General features: G+C 41.7%; 1 protein-coding gene across 1 annotated transcript in view; it reads right to left on the reverse strand.

Moving 5' to 3' along the window:
* The window catches only part of LOC148511851 (polycystin-1-like), a 157,779-nt gene extending 146,651 nt beyond the window's left edge, over positions 1 to 11,128 (reverse strand). The window contains exons 1-4 of the mRNA XM_088482602.1: positions 11,100 to 11,128; positions 10,067 to 10,200; positions 8,724 to 8,989; positions 3,058 to 3,433 (exon numbers count right to left, since the gene is read on the reverse strand). Of these exons, the coding sequence (XP_088338728.1) occupies positions 3,058 to 3,433; positions 8,724 to 8,989; positions 10,067 to 10,200; positions 11,100 to 11,128 (805 nt within the window). The remainder of the gene's footprint in view (positions 1 to 3,057; positions 3,434 to 8,723; positions 8,990 to 10,066; positions 10,201 to 11,099) is intronic.
* Positions 11,129 to 14,267: the final 3,139 nt, after the last annotated feature.

Raw genomic sequence — 14,267 nt, forward strand, 5'->3', positions numbered from 1 at the left:
CCCACCTACCGCGCTGTCAGTGAACCTGTTCCCACCCGGCCGGCGCGGCTAATCTCCCTCTCTCCCAGTGCGCTGCCACTATCAGAGCTCTCCGATCGGGCAGCACAGTGGATGGCCAAGCCAGTCATGTGACTTTTGGCCGTGATCCGCATCCACCCGGCCCTCAGACAGAATGAGCTTCTGAACAGAAGCTCATTCTGTCTATCAGAGGATACAAAATGGCCACCGGAGAACATGCTGCGCATGCCCTGCCGCTGCCACACCTCCCATGGGCCTTTGCGGAACAGAGCCGCGAGTGACCTCACGGCTCTGCTTCCAGATCAGCCGCCGCCTGCCTCTGCCCAGCGCCCAGCCCTTGGACCAGGCATCGAGAGCAGCAACATTAGCTGCATCGAATAGTGAGTTCAACCAGGCACCGTAGGCGGAGAGGGGGGCTGAGCTGTGTCATGTATATATATATATATATATATATATACATATATATATATATATACATATATATATATTATATATATATGTGTGTGTATATATCTATATATACCTATATATCTATATATATATATATATATATATATATATATATCTATAGTTATATATATCCCAAAAAAACAACATTATCATATATATATATATATATATATATATATATATATATATATATTATATATAATGCACAAGAATGGCAGAACTCTGTGGACTTCAAGGAAATAACCACAGCACAAAGCTAAATATTGGTAAAATTATGCATTGTGCATTGTGCCGTGGTCATTTTCTTGAAGTGCTGCGCTTCTGCGTTTGTTTAAAGGATGTGCACACTTGCCGTTTATATGTTGTGGTGCCGGCCTCTGTCAGTATTATATATGTGTGTGTGTGTGTATACATATATATATATATATATATATATATATATATATATGTGCGTGTGTATAGTGTATATATATATATATATATGCCACTGTGATATTTTTGGCGTCTACGTATAAACACTTAGGCCCCCATTTATCAACTATGGTAAACACCAGTGCAATTTTTCGTTTAGTATCACTGTGATACAAACTAAAAATGTACTGGTATTTACTAATACTTAAACCTCTGGTGAAGTCCTCCTCCTCTACGAGGAAGCCGGCAGTGCCTGGAACGCTTTGCTGAAGCCAGAAAGGCACTGCTGGTTCTCCATTTCCAGCAATGGGGACCGCATCACACTCGCCATCTAAAAGATATTGAGAGCGATGCTTGATAAACAGCTGTTTGTTAAATCCAGAAAAGATGGCATAACCCCTTTAGCGAGTGCTAAAGGGGTTATGCTTCGTTGATAAATGGGGGCCTTTGATTGGTGGTGGGATTATCTGCTAGGGGGCACCTGTCAAAATTTTGCCTAGGGCAACAAATTGGCTAGGGCCGGCGCTGACTGGATGAATAAAAAAAGATATTAACCTCAGGCGCTTGGAAGGAACCCCAATAATAATGAATACAATTAGAATAAAAAACAGATATATACAATCAACAAGAACAATGTTGCAACTAATTGCACCAATTATAAAAAGAAGGGATAGAAAACACCTCGCTGCTGTAAAATCAGTTGCAAGCCAAAACAAGATGAATAAATAGATAATATAATAACACTGTGGCTATCTCTACCAGATACATGAATTGCAAATGTGCCAAAAAAAGTGAGAATCATATTAATTTAATATAATAAAAATAGTAATAATGTAAACAGCCAATAAAATTACTTAATAACAATAATTCATACCAAAAAAAGGTACTAACTAGTACCATGAAAGACGATTGCAACACTGTATCAGCTAATTAACATAATCCTTGAGAGAAACAGAAAATGGTCATAAGTGTCTTTATTCAAAGTCACTGATGGATAATCTGTACAACAGCCTTAGCTAAACATTTGAGATCCCAGTATGATCCAGAGCGGTGCATTTGTAATACTGTGACCAACAGCTGCTTCCAGCTGTGGAAAAAAAACCTATTTATGATCTCACCTTCTCCTATCCACTGGCATGAATTATTGTTATTGAGTAATTTTATTGGCTGTTTACATTGCTACTATTTTTTATTATATTAAATGAAAATGATTCACACTTTTTTGGCACATTTGCAATTCATTTATCTGGTAGAGACATCCACAGTGCTGTTATATTATCCATTTACTCACTGGATGGAAGCCTGTAGGGTTGTAGCCTTGGAAAAACAGTTGGTATGGTGTTGTTTGTGGGGTACCCGTATTGTGGGACCATTCTTCATTGATAAAACATTAACAGCGCCACGTTACAAGAGGTTGCTAGATGAAGAGATTTTTCCATTATTGTTATCAGAGGATGGGTCATATACTAATTTCTTCCAGCAAAATGGTGCCACATCCCCATTATGAACTAATTGTCAGGGAATAACTTGATCTGCAGTTTCCTCAAAGGTGGAATGGCCAGAGAGGTCCAGTCCAGTGGCCACCAAGACCCCCAGATTTAACTCCGTAGGATTTCTTTCAGTGAGGTTACCTGAAGGAACGTGTTTATGCTGTGAAGATACAAGATCATTATCATCTGCAACAATGAATTGTCGATGCTTGTGCTCAGATTCAGTGAGAGATATCGGTCTTGGTTCATCATGAATGGGAAAAGAGAATAGCCTTAACACTGCAACATGTGGACATCACTTTGAACATATCCTATAAACTTTATTTTAAAACTCGAGAATGAATTAAGATACATTAAAATGAAGAACACCATTGTCTTATGAAATTCTGCATCTGTTTGATATGTCTATGACTGTCCCTGATTATACAAAGAATTTTTAGCATTTTTCAAAAACACCATACAGGGCCACACAAATATGGTAGTATACCTGCAATATGCTGTAAGAAAAATAGGAAATTAATGTAAGTACTGGATTTAGCAAATAGCAAACATCTCTGTGCAAGATCAAATATTGAAGTTTTTTTTCAAGCAAATTAATAAAAAAAGTGATGGTGAAGAGGCTGAGGTTGAGGGTACCTTATAGCTTTAGCAAATACATTTATTTGAATAAATATGTAACCATACATACCTGTCAGATGTTCACCATCTGGTTGTTGAATCCCATAAACTACTTGGAGATCTGTGCCCTGGTTGATTTCAAGCCACACCTCCAAGTTTTGCCCAGTTTGGACCATTGCAGGGCAATGCAGTTCTGCTCTGTCTACCCCCACTGCCGTGATCACTGTGAATTCTGCTGCAGGTTCTTGCCCTTCTGCTTTCACATTTACTGTATATTGCCCAGGTAGACTGAATTTGTGACTTGCCACTCCAACTGTTGTAATAGCAGGCTTGCTACCATCACTGAATTCCCACATAAAGTGTGTGACTGGGACAGACGTTACTGCATGAAACTCAGCAGACTGGAACACAGAATAGTATGATGAGGCCGATAGTGAGACTGATACCTGCAAGGGAACATGGCCCTGATTATATTACACTCATAGGTAGATAACCTGACATCTTCAGTTATAAATGTACTGATTCACAAATGGCATAATTGAGAATTGTTTCAAATAAATAGAGTTACTATTTTAAACAGAAGGTTAGACGTGAAGTTAGCTCAATATGTGATAAAAGTTGCCCTATTCAGCGAAGTATATACCAGATCCAGCAAATAAATTAGAAGACCACTTCTGCTGTACATTTAAATTTCTATCTTCTTCTTTGACTACCTCTACTTGCTCATGCACCCAGGATCTCTCTCATGCTGCACCGTTTCTCTGGAACTCTCTGCCTCATGCTGTAATCAGATACTTATCGTATTTAGGCTTTTAAATAATCCCAAAAAGTATTTTCAAGCAAGCATATTTCCTGACCCTGTGATCACTCACTAGATCTGCCTGTATTTCTCACAGCAAACTGTGAATTACATAATACATTCTGCTAGTATAGATGCTCCCTCTACACTTGTTTCCATCACATTCACATTGTCTCATGTTTGTGTAAATGATAAAGTCATATAATTGTTGTAATGCCATATATGTAATGTATAACTTACTCTCTACAGTGCAGATGATGGTGCTCTGTAAATATATACATAATAATATATGTACATATGGGTGCGGGGGCTGTATGTCAAATCACATGACCCTGGCTTCAACAAACTGGACTTATACATCTCATGGGATTTTCTTCATTAAGAGGAATCACATCACTGTCTCCTGTTTACATGAGTTGCCAGTGATGGCATGTTGAGGTATGTCATTTTATATTTGATACTTTTAAAATAAGATATTATTGGCTTACTTCTATAGTGTCAGGTGACCATATTAGTGACAATGGGGTTTTCCACTTTAGCATTGAATTTAGCCCACCTCTCCCTTGCCTATAAGTGTATTTTGGTGGATGTGACTTCTCTGATCAGCAGACAGTTTTTATTGATAGTGACAATAGGTTCTGGCTATATGTCAGTTCAGGGACCCTGGTAAGTAAAGCATAAACAATTTTATAGGAAAGGGAGAAAATAAAAGTGAAACCCCTATTGACGTTTAGTGTGTCCTGGCCACCTGTTCTGTGATGGTGTATAGAAACTCTTTGAGCAACTCGAGAGAGATTGGGATCCCAAACTCTGTTGTTTTGGTACCTATTAAGGGGTCTAATTATGCAGCAGTGAAAAACCCTTTATCAGTGATAACAGGTTTTTTCACTGCTTCACCTTATTTATAGAAGGGGTTACCATAAAGAAATATCAGATTTCACCAGCGGTGCTATATGCTCACGCAGGGGGGGTTTCCGAGCACCTAGAAACGCCACTCCATCGCAGCGCACCTTAAAATTCTTTTTTTTTTTAAAGAACCTGAACTGTTGCTGGCTGAGCTGGCTGTGGGGGGAGCTGCAGCGGTAGCGCGCAGCTCCTCCCGGGCAGTTCCCATGGTGCCCTGGCATTGTGGGAGGCTGAGAGATCGAAGCCTGCTGGGTGAGTCAGTGACCGGCGCTCTCTCCCAGAGCCGCACCGCAGGTGGGTGTAATGTAGTACATGTGGGGGAGCCAGTGGGGGCGGAGAGGTGATCTATAATTAGCCATGCCAGTGCTATATTTGCAGTATACGGCTGAATTTGTGTTACTAATTGAGAGGTGTGTTTGTGTCAGTGTGTATTTCAGTGTGTGTGTATGTCGGCTTGTCAGTGTGTATGTGTGTGTGTCTAGGCTTTGTCAGTGTGTGTGTGTCAGTCTGTGTGTGTGTGTGTATAGGCTTTGTCAGTGTGTGTGTATATATACTTTGTCAGTGCAGTGTGTGTGTCTGTGTCAGTGTGTGTGTGCCAGTCTGTGTGTGTTTGTGTATAGACTTTTAAGTGAAGTGTGTGTGTGTGTGTGTCTTTGTCAGTGTGTGTGTCTAGGCTTTGTCAGTGAGTGTGTGTGTGTCTGTGTGTATAGGCTTTGTCACTGCAGTTTGTGTGTCTGTCAGTGTGTGTATATAGGCTTTGTCAGTGCAGTGTGTGTGTCTGTGTCAATGTGTGTGTGTGAATAGGCTTTGTCAGTGTGTGCGTCTAGGCTTTGTCAGTGTGTGTCTGTGTCAATGTGTGTGTGTGTGTGTGTCTAGGCTTTGTTAGTGTGTGTGTCTGTGTCAGTGTGTGTGTCGGCTTTGTCAGTGTGTACGTTTGTGTGTGTAGGTTTTATTAGTGTGTGTGTGTCTGTGTCAGTGTGTGTCTGTATGCGTGTATATGTCACTGTGTATATTTGCAGTGCCGCCTTTTTACTTCTTGGAGGAGCTGAAAAGCTCCGCATAAATATAGTCAAGTAGACCAGCACTCCAAATAAAAAAGTTCAACAGCCGGGGTGCAGATCCTAAAAACTAAGCAGACCGCTCAGTCTTGAACATACAATCAGATATAGGCAGCACTCCTCGGGTACTCAATAATCCAAGCTTGTTAATCTATTACTGTGCAACGTTTAAGATGCAATTATTACATATTTCGTCATTGATGTAATATGTAATAAATTCATCTGAAACGTTGCACAGTAATGGATTAACAAGCTTGGATTATTGAGTACCCGAGGAGAGTTGCCTTTATCTGATGATATTTTTTTGCCATTGGTTTTGTACCTAAGTATTGGAAACCCCCCTTCCAAAATCCTGCGTTTGCCACTTGGTACCCCTGATTGTTGTACATCCATGGCCAAAAGTTTTGAGAACTATACAAATATTGGTTTTCACAAAGTTTGCTGCTTCAGTGTTTTTAGACCTTTTTGTCAGATGTTACTATGGTATACTGAAGTAAAATTACAAAGAATTTCATAAGTGTCAAAGGCTTTTATTGACAATTACATTAAGTTTATACAAAGAGTCAATATTTGCAGAGTGGGGTCTGGGCGCTGGGGAGGGAGACGCAGTGTGAGACGAATGTGAGAGGGTCACCAGGGGGGGCACTGTGGCTGTATTGCAGGGGGACAAGGGCCCCCACAATTTAGTTGCCCCGAGGCCCCCACAAGACTTAATCTGGCCCTGTTCATAAGTGTCAAAGGCTTTTATTGACAATTACATTAAGTTTATGCAAAGAGTCTATATTTGCAGTGTTGACCCTTCTTTTTCAAGACCTCTGCAGTCGCCCTGGCATGCTGTCAATCAACTTACTGACTGATGACCGCCCATTCTTGCCTAATCAATGCTTGGAGTTTGTCAGAATTTGTGGGGGGTTTTTTGTCCACCCGCCTCTTGAGGATTGACCACAAGTTCTCATGGGATTAAGGTCTGGGGAGTTTCCAGGCCATGGACACAAAATTTCAATGCTTTGTTCCCCGAGCCACTTAGTTATCACTTTTGCCTTATGGCAAGGTGCTCCATCATGCTGGAAAAGGCATTGTTTATCACCATCACCATACTGTTCTTGGATGGTTGGGAGAAGTTGCTCTTGGAGGGTGTTTTGGTACCATTCTTTATTCATGGGTGTGTTCCTAGGCAAAATTGTTAATGAGCCCACTCCCTTGGATGAGAAGCAACCCCACACGTGAATGGTCTCAGGATGCTTTGCTGTTGGCATGACACAGGACTGATGGTAGCGCTCACCTTTCCTTCTCCGGACAAGTGTTTTTCCAGATGCCACAAACAATCTTAAAGGGGATTCATCAGAGAAAGTAACTTTACCCCAGCCCTCAGCAGTCCATTCACTGTACCTTTTGCAAAATATCAGTCTGTCCCTGATATTTTTCCTGGAGAGATGTGGCTTCTTTGCTGCACCAGGCCATCCTCCAAAAGTCTTCACCTCACTGTGCGTGAAGATGCACTCACACCTGCCTGCTGCCATTCCTGAGCAAGCTCTGCACTGGTGGTGCCCTGATCCCGCAGCTGGATCAACTTTAGGAGACCGCCCTGTTGCTTGCTGGACATTCTTTTGCACCCTGAAGCCTTCTTCAGACCTATTGAACCTCTCTCTTTGAAGTTCTTGATGATCCGATAAATGGCTGATATAGGTGCAATCTTACTAGTAGTAATATCCTTGCCTGTGAAGTCCTTTTTGTGCAAAGCAATGCTGACTGCACAGGTTTCCTTGCAGGAAACCATGATTAGCAGAGGAAAAACAATGAATTCAAGCTGCACCCTCCTTTTAAAGCTTCCAGTCTTTTATTCTAACTCAATCAGCATGACAGAGTGATCTCCAGCCTTGTCCTCGTCAACACTCTCACCTGTGTTAACAAGAGAATCACTGACATGATGTCAGCTGGTCCTTTTGTGGCAGGGCTGAAATACAGTGGAAATGTTGTTTTTGGGATTAAGTTCATTGTCATGGCAAAGAGGGACTTTGCAATTAATTGCAATTCATCTGATCCCTCTTCATGACCTTATGGAGTATATGCAAATTGCCATCATAAAAATTAAAATAGCAGACTTTGTGAAAACCAATACTTGTGTCATTCTCAAAACTTTTGGCCATGGCTGTAGACATCATGTCCCCATACAGTAATATGAGGAGAGTGATTCATAGAAGCATGGAAGGCTTAGTTTTATGTTTTGCTTCTAAAGAACAATTTGCCATTTCAGGATAGCATAAGGAGGCTTGTTAGGGGAGAAGAGCAATGAAGACTGCCCCCATGCTCTGCCCCTACCCCTGCCGCCGCTATAGGTGACCCGATATATGTGTATGCCAGGTCACCTCTTCCTTACTGCCCGCTGCCCCAGTGTGCCCCCTCACTCTGCCCCTACCCCCACCGCCACTATAGATGACCCGACATATGCATATACCGGGTCACCTACTCCTTACTGCCCACTGCCTCAGTGTGCCCCCTAGGTCTGCCTCTACCCCCGCTGCCGCTATAGTAAGGTGACCCAACATTTGCATATGCTGGGGCACATCCACCTTGCTGCCCGCTGCCCCTTCATTTTGCCCCTACCCCCACCACCATTAGTGCATGTGCCGGGTAACCACCTCTTAATTTCCCACTGCTCCCCACTCGCCCCTCGCACTGCCCATACCTGCCGCAGCACTGACTGGAAATGACCCGGCAGCCAGTGCATGTGCAGAAGGGGAAGCTTTACCGAATCCAGAGGACCGCAGGAGAAGACTTCATTGCTGGAGCGCTGGATACCGGATCGCATCGCAGAAAAGGTAAGCATATAGGAATTTAAACTAAACAAAGCTGTATATCGCATCAAAGTGGTGATGATGATGATGATGATGATAATGATGATGATGATTAAGTAAATAACAGTAATTATAATAAATTATTATTCTTAGAAAGACAAAAAGTTGTTGATTTCACCTGGGCAGAATGAAGATCCTGTATGATATTTTTATTGCAGTTGTTGTTGTCCCCATATCTTGAGCACACCCCCAGGCAGGAATTATTGTAATCTGTTCTGATGGAGCCACATAGGCATCTCTGCAAATCATCTCTACTGTAGTAAGAATAACCATAACGAAAGCAAAGAGCAAGGCAGCCATCACTGGACAAAGGGCCTGGGGTCACAAGAGCATAATGTAGCACTAGGTCTGTGGGGCCTCTCACACATGAGACATGGTGCTCCGCTAAAAAGGAATAACAAGTGTTGTTACACAGGATCAGAAAAATAAGAGGAATGGGAATACAGTGCATACATTAATCATTTCTAGGATACACACTGGTGAGAGAACATAGCAATTTGATGGGTGTAATTATATCATCTGATTCAAGTGAAAAAAAAAGGAAAAGGACACAGGTACCAGCCCAAATGGAGCACCCCTGAGGAACAATCCAGTTAAATGTAACATCTGATTTATAATAAAACATTTCTGTATTCCAAAATTGTGCCACAAGTATTTTTCAAAATAGGAGCATTTGCTATAATATTCCCCGTATGTAGTGGTGTTGAAGGAAAAAAAATACCAGACATAATTGGAGCTATTCGTGAGAACAAAGTCCAACACATGCAACAAGTACAGTATTAGTTACATTGGGAAGTAATATAATAAAATCAAAACCTACTTTTTGTGGTCTCTGTATATCAGGGCCCTATGAAGCAGAACTTTTATTTATAGCATTATGGAATCTATGTACTAAATGTCTAGGGGAGTCTTTAATAAGCACAGAGACTCTAACAGAGTTAAAGTCCACCCATCTGTACGAGAAGGCAGCAAAGCAATTTTAAACAAATGATGAGCCAGGCAGTGGTTAGTGGGAGAATATCTAGAGACTGGAAGAACAATGGTAGGCATCAGGGGAGTAGCTATCGTGAGTGCAGGCTGTGCGTTTTCTACCGAGCCCGCTCCTGTGTCCGGACCTGTCCTATTATAAGCTGTCCCCCTGACAGTGAGTGAATTGATTCCTTGGGCTGGCTGCTAGAGATAGGGTGCAATTAGGGTTAGAGTTTGGCTAAAATTGCATTGTCGATATTTTGACTGTAAACATCCGAAATCGTTGCAGAGAGGGGTGTAAAAGCGTTAGGTGCCCCTTCAAAATGTTTGCTATGGGGCCCATAAAGTTACAGTTATGCCCTCAGTAAGTGTTATAGCTACACAAAACACTAGTGGCATAGTTTGAGTTTGGGAACCAATTTTAAGATGAACTCTGAGTTGAATATCTCCTCTAAAAAAAAGAATCAGTTTGGTATATAACATGCATCTTACCACATGGCAGCCAATGTAAACTGGGAATACAACTTTCTGCCTCTAGGTCCATGACTAGTTTCACTTCCCTCACCAGCTGGGAAAGAAAATGGTGCAGAGGACAACCACATTGTAAATGGTTGCCAGAAAGATCCCTGCAACAGAGTCATGAGAGTGGGGATGAGGTAAGGGTCAAAGACAGTGAAAGAGTATTACAGTTAGAAGTAAGGTAAAGTGATAGCATACTAAGGGGTCTATTTATCAAGCAGTGAAAAGCGTGGAGAAGTGGACCAGTGGAGAAGTTGCCCATAGCGACCAATGAGCTTTGAAGTAGCATTTATCAAGTACAGTCTATCAAATAATAGGTAGGAGCTGATTGGTTACTATGGGGAACTTCTCCACTGATCCACTTCTCTACACTTTTCACTGCTTGATAAATAGACCCCTGAATGATAAAAGACAAAAAAAAAACATGGTTAGGAAGAATAGAAAGAGTAAGACTACGGAACAAAGTAGAATCTTTTTGGAAATTGATAGACATGAACAAAAACTGGTATGGGGACATACTCTCAGGACAATGGGCCTGATTTAGAGGTGGATGCAGTGTCGATTTTGGTTGCAAGCAGCCAATGTTTTCAGTCTGTGCATGCGCCGGATTCACGCTGCACATGTGCCGCAGTGGTCTTGAGATGGTGGTCATAGTGTGGATTAGGCAAAGTGATTGACAGTCAGTGACAATTTGGAGGAGGTAATGGGGGAGTGGTGACTAAAATGCAGGCGTGTCGTGACCGTTTCAGGGCCGCCACAGCCAGTGAATGCAAATATGTACGCCGTGGTTAAGGCGGACAATCTGAGTGACCATAGGGTTTCTCAGAAGTCCAATGGTGCGTCTTTGTATGCTAGTGGCACTGGCGGACATGAGAAGCTGGTGGTAGGACATAAGACGGCAGCTGCAACATTTGCATATCTTCTCAAGTCCATTGCGAATAAAGGTGCAGCAGTGACGTGATTAGCGTCTACATCTGAATCATGCCAAATGTATCATAATACTCACAATGTCTGCAGTTGGAGCAGAGAGCTCATCCTCTCTTCATCAATGATCCAGATTTGGTTCTGACTTAGATTGCTGCACAAGAGAAAGAGTGGACCAAGATGTGAGTTTAAGTACTTACACTGAAGAAACGTGTTGGGTATGAAATCCCGGCACTTGGGATGCCGTTTGTCAATAGACCGACAGCAGCATCCCGATGCTGACAATCCCGACAGGGGTACAGTAAGTATTGTAACCCTGCCGTGTTCACACCCAAACCCTCCTTTCCTGTATGCTAACACTAACCCTTCCTACCCCGCACCCCAACTCTATCCCTCCCGGTTAGTGTCTAAATCTTACCCTCCCCCCTTAGTGGCTAACCCTAACCCTTCCCCTTTAGTGACTAACCCTAACCCTCCCCCTTAGTGAATAACCTCCCCCTGATGGCGCGTAACCCTAACCCCCCCTGTTCGCAGCCTAACCTTTAGTCTCCCCGTGGTGCCTAAACCTAACCCCCCCCTCCCCCCGCGACTAACAACTACCAGCCACGCTATACTTTCAATCGGGATGCCGGCTGTCGGGATTCTGGCATCCCATCTTCACTCATGTCGGGATTCCAGCGCTGTTCTTCTGGCCACGGTTCGGGATTCCGGCACCAGAATTTTGGCAAACAGCATCCCGGCTGTAGGTTTCTTCACTACAATCCGAGGGTTGGGTATGAAATCCCCGCACTTGGGATGCCGAAACAAACCCACCACCTCTACCAGTATGTTATCTAACCTCTCACAACAAAGTCTCCTCTATTTCTACCAAACACTTTATACTCACAGTTCTCTCATGCTCTGATGCCCAATCAGGTCTCTTGTGCGGAGCAAAGTTAACTGGTTTCTTGAAAGATCCCTAGATAAAGACAGTTGTTATAATAATTAAATTAGGCTGAATTCTACTATTCTGATACAATACAATAAAAATCTACTGTATGACCTTTATTCTGAATGTCCACTCAAGTGGAGTCGAGCGAGACAAGGATAAACCATGATAAGTGTTTACCATAATAAATCTAAACTATGTTCACAAAATAAGCCATTATATTGAAATATTTACATTTTTGGATATACTGGTATTATACAGTATATGAACAAAGCAATAAATACTGAAGTTCCCTATGAATGCAAAAAATCATATCAACTTAGATTTTGATACAGAATGAAGAATGCAATGCAGGTTGAGTCTCCCATATCCAAATATTCCGAAATACGGAATATTCCGAATTACGGAATAATTTTGGCATGACTGAGATAATAAAACCTTTGATTTTTGATGGTTCAATGTACACAAACTTTGTCTAAGGCACAAATTATTAAAAATATGGTATAAAATTACCTTCAGGCTGTGTGTATAGGGTGTAAATGAAACATAAATTTATTTCATGTATGTACACAAACTTTGCTTGAGCCAGAAAATTATTGAAAATATTGTATAAAATGAGCTGCAGGCTATGTGTATAAGGATCATATAACACATATATACATTCTGTGTGTATATTGGGGTCCCATTCCCAAGATATTTCATTATGATATGCAATTATTCCAAAATACGGAATATTCCGTTATCCAAAATACCCCTGGTCCCAAGCATTTTGGATATGGGAGACTCAACCTGTAATAATTTGTATTAAACTTTGGCATAATTTATCCATCAGAGCAAACCGAAGTGATACTGTACTCAATAATGTATGACCTACTGTATATTGGGGAAGCATTTAAAATGAATAAATAGGTGTAGAAACTGCTTGTTTATATTTTCCTATACAAATTGTCTTTACCAATCTAAAGAGGAATGCTACATAAAGAGACATCACAGTTACAGTATCTCTGAGAGGTCTTTTCTTTTTATTTAGATTTAAATGTTGAAGCACCATTCAATTTAATTATTGTCCCTTTCTGAAGGGGTCTGACAAATTCCTGTTCTTTTGAATTGGCAGCTGATACTATAGCATTCTTTTCATTATGTTATTTAATCCTTCAATTTATTGTGTAGTGTTCTTACAGTTACCTTTAAGATAGTGGGATTTTTGTACTTAGCTAAAACTTCTTTCTCTCAGACTGTATGAGGACACAAAGGGCGGAATTCAATTGATTACGTGGTCCGGATCTCCCGTCTAAAGTGATCGGAGATGGCGGGCCGCTATTCAATTGATGCAGTTTGTCGCGCTGATCGCGCCCATTGAGGTCAGGTTTAGCCGCGTAAAGCAGCTAAACCCGACCAAAGTGCTGGGCGCGACCGCGAAAAGTGCTGTTTGGGCGCTCAAACAGGTCACTTTTCGCACATTTCAGCTCTCATCCCCCTGGGGCTGCGAGCTGAAATGCAGCGCTGGCAGCTGATCACGCCCAACAGGAGCAAGAATGGAATAGCTCCGTCGGGCGCGATAGGGGCTGAAATCAATTGAATTCCACCCAAACAGTGAGTTATGGGGTACAAAACACTTGAAAAAAACAAGAACTGACCCTTCTTTCTCATCTTTATAATTCCCCTAGTCCTTTACAATTAAGGAGCAAAGGGGAAAAAAGATTACTGTGTGTTCTGTGTTCCCCTACAATTTATTTTAATGGTAAGTAAGTAGAAAAATCCAATTTTTTCTTTAATTAATAGGGGGACACAGACAGTGAGATTTGCTCAACTACCTGGAAGACATTTCTGTGAAATATGATTGCAGAGAGGGCAGAGAGGGCAATGTTTAGTTTGTAAAAATTGTAAAAGGTGCGTAGGGACAGTCAGATAGCAGCTCTAAAAAAAAAGGTTTTCTAATACCCAATGACATTTTAGGCAAGAACCACTGATCACATAGGACGATTACACCAACAAATCTATCTTCATCCAGCAGGAGATAAACTGAGAGGAGGCACTGCATGGCACCCGTATACATAAGTCCTGGAGAGATAGTTCCATAGGTGGTGGACCACAGCCAATAAATGTAGGGCTACCTCCCTGGAATTGGGTGGAGTTAAAGCACAAGGATAGTACTAGCAATTTCTGCTTGATGTGAAAACCAGAAAACAGCATGAATGGAAACAAGGAAATCATACATAGAAGCATCTTGTTTTTAGGAAGAACCATGTCTGTAGACTTAAGGTAAATTGTTGCCAGCTCACAAATCCACACTTTCCTACATCCCTCTGAATACAAAGATGT

This window comes from Taudactylus pleione, unplaced genomic scaffold (assembly GCF_031769625.1).
Source record: "Taudactylus pleione unplaced genomic scaffold, aTauple2 ptg000290l, whole genome shotgun sequence".
NCBI lineage: Eukaryota > Metazoa > Chordata > Amphibia > Anura > Myobatrachidae > Taudactylus > Taudactylus pleione.